The sequence below is a fragment of the Protopterus annectens genome, chromosome 11.part0 (genome assembly GCF_019279795.1).
Source record: "Protopterus annectens isolate FY-2018-M chromosome 11.part0, PAN1.0, whole genome shotgun sequence".
Classification (NCBI taxonomy): domain Eukaryota; kingdom Metazoa; phylum Chordata; order Ceratodontiformes; family Protopteridae; genus Protopterus; species Protopterus annectens.
The window spans coordinates 1,194,739,820-1,194,747,254 of NC_056745.1; the positions used below are offsets into that span (position 1 = coordinate 1,194,739,820).

A 7,435-nucleotide genomic window follows, 5' to 3' on the forward strand; every position below is an offset into this window, starting at 1 on the left:
TATGTTTGCTACTTTGGAATGTTCATTAACTGAACTTTGCTTAAAAAGGTCACTGTTTGAGTGGCAAGGTCTTTAGCCAATATGAGAAATCTTTAGAGTGAGAGGTGTGCAGATCATTCTTTGCAGAGCAGTTAAGAATGTCAGTCTTCTTCTTTCATGCTGACATACTGGATCTCCCTCGAAACACACCAGTTATTTGGCCAGTTGTTGAAGCCAACCATCTTGTACCTCAACATTATTCGTGGAGAGGATTCCACGCAGTGTCATGGTCTTGGTTGCGTTTACGATATTAATAGAGAATTCAGACATGTGTCTGCCTCTCCCTCTGGTTATATCTCTTAACTCTCTCTGATTTTCAGGGGCATCCTCGATTCAGACTCAAACTTTATATCTACCCCTCTTAATCCCTCTTAAAACTGGTGACCTTTGGAGAAAAGGTGATGAATTACAGTTAATAAATAATGGCAGTAATTTGATTAATTACAGTTTGTTCAATTCAGAAAATGTGTATTAATGCACATTCTGTTATGTCAGTGTCTCAAGTTAATAGTACTAATACTTTAAAAGTGTCCCTGATTGTCCCTAATTATTTCTGTGTTTAGCTCCAGTTCTTTTGAGATTTGTCCCTGATTTGTTGAGAGCTGTACCTGTAGGTTTTTTGCCCCAAGTCACTCATTCCCACATGCATAGCAAACATGTTATACTTTTTGTTTGGTGCAAGGATTCTTAGGGCCTTGGAGATGTCTGAGAATCTAGCAGAAATAAAATTAAAAAAAATGTTACCGCAACATGGTAAATAAGTAATGTTTATTTCAGACTTCGATTGAAGTGAATTTAACTTTATCTGTTGTGTTGTTGAGGCATTTTATTTATTCATTCATGTTTACTTTCAATGGTAGAGAAACTTTTTCATTATTTTTTTCAGAAACAGTATGCAGTTAAGGCTATTGTCATAGGCAACAGATTTACATAAAATGGATATTAATTGTTTGCAAACATGAAGTTAAACTATAAAGCCATGATCAAACTTGTAAATATAATGTAAAATTCATATAATATAAAAGGAAAGAGCGAGGATACTCTGTTATGGATTTAAACAGTAGAATTTGTGTACCTCTGACGTTGAAGCTACTTTGATAAAGTATCTTCTATAGACCTACCATACTTCTCAACTGCCCCTGATTTTGACTGAAATTTTAGCTCTGTGATTAATTACACTTAATACATAAGGACAATAATTACACTTAATACATAAGGACAATAATTAGAGTTACAGACTTCTTTTACTTTAGAAAAATGCATATTCACTCATGTTCTCTTATTTTGTCAATGTTTCAAGTTAATAAGGGTCTATATTACAATGTTGAACATTTAGGTTGATGAACGGGTTTATATCAGAACATCAAAGGCTGATAAGTCTGAAGCTCACAACTTCGAACTTCAAATCTCAAATTGCAAAAACTTCGAAACGCAGAATGGAGATCTCCATAGAGTGCGGGAAGGGAAGATTTCCCTTTACTACACTGTAGTGGGATCTCGTAGTTGGTATATTTAAATAGCGGGGGTTGCAGGGGGGCTTGCCCCCCTGCCTAGAGTGTTTTTTTTTTTTTGGGTAGTGGGCGGTCACGGTGGTGCAGCAGTTAGCATTGCCACCTCACAGCAAGAGGTTCTCCGGTTCACTCCTCGGCTGGGGTGCCTTCTGTGTGGAGTCTGCATATCCTCCCTGTGGTTGCGTGGGTTTCCTCCGGGTGCTCTGGTTTCCTCCCACATCCCAAAGACATGCTGTAGGTGGATTGGACGCTCTAAATTGTTCCTAGGTGTGAGTGTGTGGCATGTGTGTGCCTTCTGTGGAAGGTTGGGCGTCAGGCTGGCAACTCAACACTGTAAAAACTCCACTGCCAATCATGAGCGGACAGGTGATCAGCTGTGGTGACCCCTAACTGGGAAAAGCCGAAAGAAGAACATGTCTGCTTTCAAGGTTTGCAGTTCGAAGTTGTGAGCTTCGGACTTGTAAGCTTTCGATGATCTGATATAGACCCTTGATCAATGCCTAAATGTTGACACCTAAATATCGAATGCTGAAAACCGCGACCAGCCAGTTATGCAAATTTTTCCCCGTGAAGAAATTCACTTGGCCAACCAAAAAAAAAAAAAAACTTTAAAACCCTAACCAAGTGGGGGTCTTCACCCAACCCCCCACCCCCAGCATGGGGGGATGTGACCCCCCCCAACTAAATATACCAACTTCGAGATCGCTCTGCATCAGGGGAAAGGGCAAATCCCCAATGCTGGGAAAAATTTGCATAATTGGCCAGTCGCAGTTTTCAGCGTTCGACATTTAGGTGTTGACGTTTAGGCATTCGACATCCTAAACATTCGACGACGTACTAGGAACCTGTTAATAATACTAATATATGAAACATGTCCTTGATTATTTCTGTATTTGTCCATGATTCTGTTGAGATTTATTGACGTAATAGGAACCAGTTAATAATACTAATATATGAAACATGTCCTTGATTATTTCTGTATTTTCCCTGATTCTGTTGAGATTTGTCCCTTTTGATCGAGAGCTATGGCAGCTCAGCTCATGAAAGCCAGCTGTTTTACCTACCCCCTGTCTAGATTTTTTTTTAGCATCTTAATCCAACTGCTAACAGTCGTGGTACATTCCCTGCATAGTGATATCAATTAAACCATTTTGCCACATAATTCCCCTGGATAGAGACTTCCCTTCCAAGCTAGTAGGGTTATTCTGCTAATGTAGCCACTTTGGACTTCCATTTGTTTGTGATAGTTTATTTTCACAACTGTCTGAGTTAAAAATAGTTAACTTATTTTCAACTAGGGATAAAGATATATTCTGTTCTAAGCCAAGGAGAAAAGAGCATCAAATCCTTATGCATGAAGTTTCCCAATAGTGAACAACTCCAGAAAATGCAAACCCAATTACCCATAGCATGTTCAGAACTTCAACATAAGTAGGAGGCCCTTGTGAATTTAACAATTTAACCTTTTGGGATGTAAAAGTATGTAGATTTTCTGAACTTAATTGCTTATCTTGAAATCTGACAAGTAGAACACCGTTCTGTTTCTGATATTTCTTTCTCCAGCTGGGGGGTGGGAGGGGGTTTGTGCATAGGATGTTCTCACTCTTCTAATGAGATCTCCCTTCAATTCCTTTAAAACCTTGTATATCCTTCTAGCCACCCTTTTTAAAGCTTGAAATAACATGTGCATCATCGTAGGCTAATGTTAGCTGTCATTGTTAGAAATTTGTAATTTCTTTGCTGCTGCAGATATCGCTAGTTATTTCGGTGCCAAGATATAATTTAACTTGTACTTTGTGTTAGTAGATTACCACTCCAGCCAGGCCATATAGTAGAATGTCTATTTTTTCATACCATTCCTTTTAATTTTTCAGTACTATTTATTTTATTTTCATTTCCAAATCCATTTATACTGTATTCTTTCATTTCTACGTAATGCACCCTTTTTTCCCTTACCAAAAGAAAATTTCCCAGTATTTTAACTTTAGGACCTGACCACATATAATTTCTCTTCCCGTTGGTATTAATCTGAAGTGAACATAGACATAGGAGCTAGAACAGCAGCACGATTAAACTTAAATCTTCTTTTCCTACTGAATTATGTAAGAGGTGTAGAGGAAGGTCCTTGATGCCTGGTCCAGTTTTCACATAGTTAGTATACAAGTACCACATTGGTTCTCTCCTGAAAAGAGGCCACTGGCCTAGTGGGACTAACCCTGTCAACAGAGTGTAAATAAAATGGAAATAGGTATTTCTTTTTTTTTTTCAGATGGCATGCTGACTGGTGACATCAACTACAGGAGACAAGTTGCTCATGAAACTGTTAGAAAACTGATTTATCGCGTAGTCTGTTGCTTATAAAATCACTTCCATTTAGCATTAATCTTTCTGAGAATATTAAATTTATTTCACTGTGAGTGACCTGATAGATCCACAAGCTGTCAGTGAGCCATACCAAAATGCCCAAACCTGCTGTTTGTTTTCAGGTGTTATTTGTCCTAGTTGAACTACTTACATAGTATATACAGAGCATGAGCATGCGTTAGGGAACTTTCATGTTCTGACAAAGTCATTAACATCTGTGATGTTTGGCCACTGTGGAGTTGGTTTACACCTTTTAAAGTAATGCTGTGATAAATGGAGATAAAAACAAGAGTTTTTGTTGGAGTTTTCTGTGATTTGTTTAGCAGAAGGCCACTAACTATTTGATTAGTGTCTGTTGTAGTTATTTATAACTTTCTATTTTTTTTGTACACGATTGCATGCTTTTTAATAAATCTGCTGTATTATCATGAACACAGTACTGCTGTGTGTTACTGATTCATTTTGTTTTTCTTCATGCTTATTTCTGACTTATGACTAGATTCTGAAAAGGACACTGACAGCAGTAAACCCTAACATGGGCTGTTACCACCGGCAGTGACCCTTACTGATTCAGGAACAGGCCCATCACAGTAAACCTACACAATTTGTAGGATTGTCACAGCGAGCTCTCTCAGTGGCTGAGCTGTATGCTAATGAGACATTCTAAGGGAGCAGCCTGTACAGATTAACTGTGTGCTTTCACCTGAAAATTCATGCAATGAAACATTTATGTTACTGAGTGATTCACAGAATTGCTCGGCTGCATAAGTTAACTCAGCTAGCTGAGTTAATTAATTTGGCCAAAGGTTTGTGATCACCCATTACTTTCAGCAAGTGAAATAGCTCTAGAGGTAAATGCTACGAGGTGTAGCTGACAGGTGGTTGAGGGGTGTGGGTGTGTGTGTGTTTATGCAAAGAGATTAGTAGCCTCAAGTGCTTATGAATGTTAGTATAATCTTAGTTGTTATGCATTTATTCATTGTAGAACTGTATATCTTTCTATGTATGTACGTGCATAATGTTCATCTCTCTCTTTATATATATATATATATATATATATATATATATATATTTGTCCTTGGGTCTGGGTTTCCACAGACTAGCCCACCTAACCTTGTACCAAATCATAAGTAAATAATTATAAGTGATTTATTTTTTTATTTTGGTATTTGTTCTTCTTTTGTGTGTGTAAAAGTACATTGTTTGCAGAAAGTAATTATTATTTGATGCTACAAATGTGCTTATAACTTCACTAAGCCAACATGCTGTAGTAAAGGTTCATAGGTTAGTACTAGGCTAACTGCCCTTACGAGCCATTTTAAGCTTAGCCAATTATCCCCTGTGAGATTCAAACCCTGTACCTTGTGTTTGTAAGGCAAACACCCTAACCATTAGGACACCCTCCCACCCGAAGCTGGCTTCTTTTCTCAGATGGATGAAGCTCTGGTGGTGGTCCAGAACCCAGCAGACCTGGAACTGATTAATGAACAGTGTGCTGGATGATAGGAATGGACCTGTGATGTTAGTTTACCTATTCTAAATGGACGGAGAAAGTCCAGCCTGTTGCACTGCTAGCTTTTAGCATTGTGTAAGAAACAGTATGCAGCACACAGGTCAAGTTGTATGTTCCTTCTAAAGTGAATCACCCATTAAGTGAGGTCGGCAGGCATGTGGGTGTGTACGTGTACCAGGAGATGGTACTGTGGGAGTTCCATGGTCATCAGGCAGACACAGACACTTATTTATAGGCCATAGGGAAGAAGTATACTCCCTTCATGGCTGTCTGGATAATGACCTGTCCACTGTTCAAGTTCCTGCATCAGCACCCAGAACATTACAGGAGACTGACTTGTAAGAAATTGCATGCATATTGTGTGGTAAGGTGCTGTGCAACATGAATGCATGAAGGTGGATGGTAGGGGTCTGATACTTGGCAGTCACAAAGGCATCAGTATTAAGAGCAAATAAATTATCACTGATAAACGTGTGTTAATTCTGAGTTAGTTATACTATCGATAATGATGTTTAAATATTTTTTCTTTTTCCAGAAACGTGTTGATAAACTTGACAAGAAAGGCCACTGATGATATTTTTGACCAGTTCCAAATGACCCTGTTGCCAAGAATAAGTGAAATTGGAATATGTCTAAGAAAGTGCAATGAACATATTTCTGTTCAATGAAGAATTCATCGCTGGTGTATGGTTTTGTGCAGAACAGAGATACAGAAATGGAGTATAATGGTGTTCACTTTCTGAATCTGCATTTTTCTTTTGTTTACTGATGCTGAGAATGCCGAACATTTGGATTTTACTTCAGATGCACCACAATATTTTGAATTGCCATTTTGACACAGGGCTGCCTCAGGAAAAATTGTAGTAATTAAATAATTAACCAATTTTAAACATACTTGTTGGATTTAATTATATTTTAGAAGATTAAAAAAAAAAAAAAACACTGCACACTTCATTTGCATGTTGTATTAGTATGACTGGATCACAGTTTTTTTGCATTTTGCCACAATCCGTAACATTACTTGAATGAATCAAAATGTGTGACAAAATATATTTTGTACACTGTAAAACATTTGAATGATTCACAGCGTATGACATAACGTACTGATATACCATTAAAAAAATTATTTGAATGAATCCCAATGAATGAGAAAATGTATTGATACACCAAAGAAATTGAATGAATCACAATGTATGACGAAATATTTTTATACTTATTAATACACCATAATGAGCAGCCATGCCAGACTATGCCAGAGATGATGTTTTTGCATTAAAGCTTGTATGGTTAAGTACAGCTTGCATAAAAACTGCTGCTTACTACTATGAATTGCTCAGGAAAAGGGAATGTACTTCGCAAAGATTATTAAATGCAGAATTACATTATTCTTAGCTGGATCTGTCATGTACTGCTTGAACAGTAATCTGGTTGATGTGGACATGCTTTTCTGTTTACATTTGTTGGTATACACTGAAAGATTGTGTGTGTGTGTGTGTGTGTGTGTGTGTGTGTGTGTGTGTGTGTGTGTGATCTTCAAGATTCTGTATTTAAGCAGTTTACATACAAGTTGTTTTCTTCAAACCTGTTGTTGCAGCTTGCTAATATCTATTTTTACATTGCTGTTTACTTTTCAAAAATAAATTGCAAGAGTAATTTTAAAGAGTACGTGTTAGATTTTTTAAAATTTTGCAACTTGAAATGTTGAACAGTAAATATCTACTGTAAAGATAAAGAAAGATCATATCAAATCATGTTCACTGTGTTTTTGCTTTTCTAATAAAAATATAATTTGCCTGAATTTTAATCTATCACTTATATTCTGCAAACTTAAGAGGGCCAATATATGACTACAGTAAAAATCAAAAATATTCAGATGCTGTCTAGCAGTTAAGGACAGATCAAGAACATTACATTGTGTTGCATTTCCTTCACCCAGGACAGAAACCTGTAACAAAGTTAAGTGATGGAGTAAAGCTGTAAGACATTTACCTCTGGAGAAATAGAATCA

At 37.2% G+C, this 7,435-nt stretch overlaps 1 protein-coding gene across 2 annotated transcripts in view; it reads left to right on the plus strand.

Annotated features, from left to right (window-relative positions):
- BCAP29 (B cell receptor associated protein 29) overlaps nt 1–7,225 on the plus strand; it is a 614,367-nt gene extending 607,142 nt beyond the window's left edge. For both annotated transcript variants that reach the window (XM_044088551.1, XM_044088552.1), the window contains one exon: nt 5,963–7,225. In XM_044088551.1, the coding sequence (XP_043944486.1) occupies nt 5,963–5,998 (36 nt within the window). In that variant the 3' untranslated portion in view covers nt 5,999–7,225. The remainder of the gene's footprint in view (nt 1–5,962) is intronic.
- The last annotated feature ends 210 nt before the right edge of the window (nt 7,226–7,435 follow it).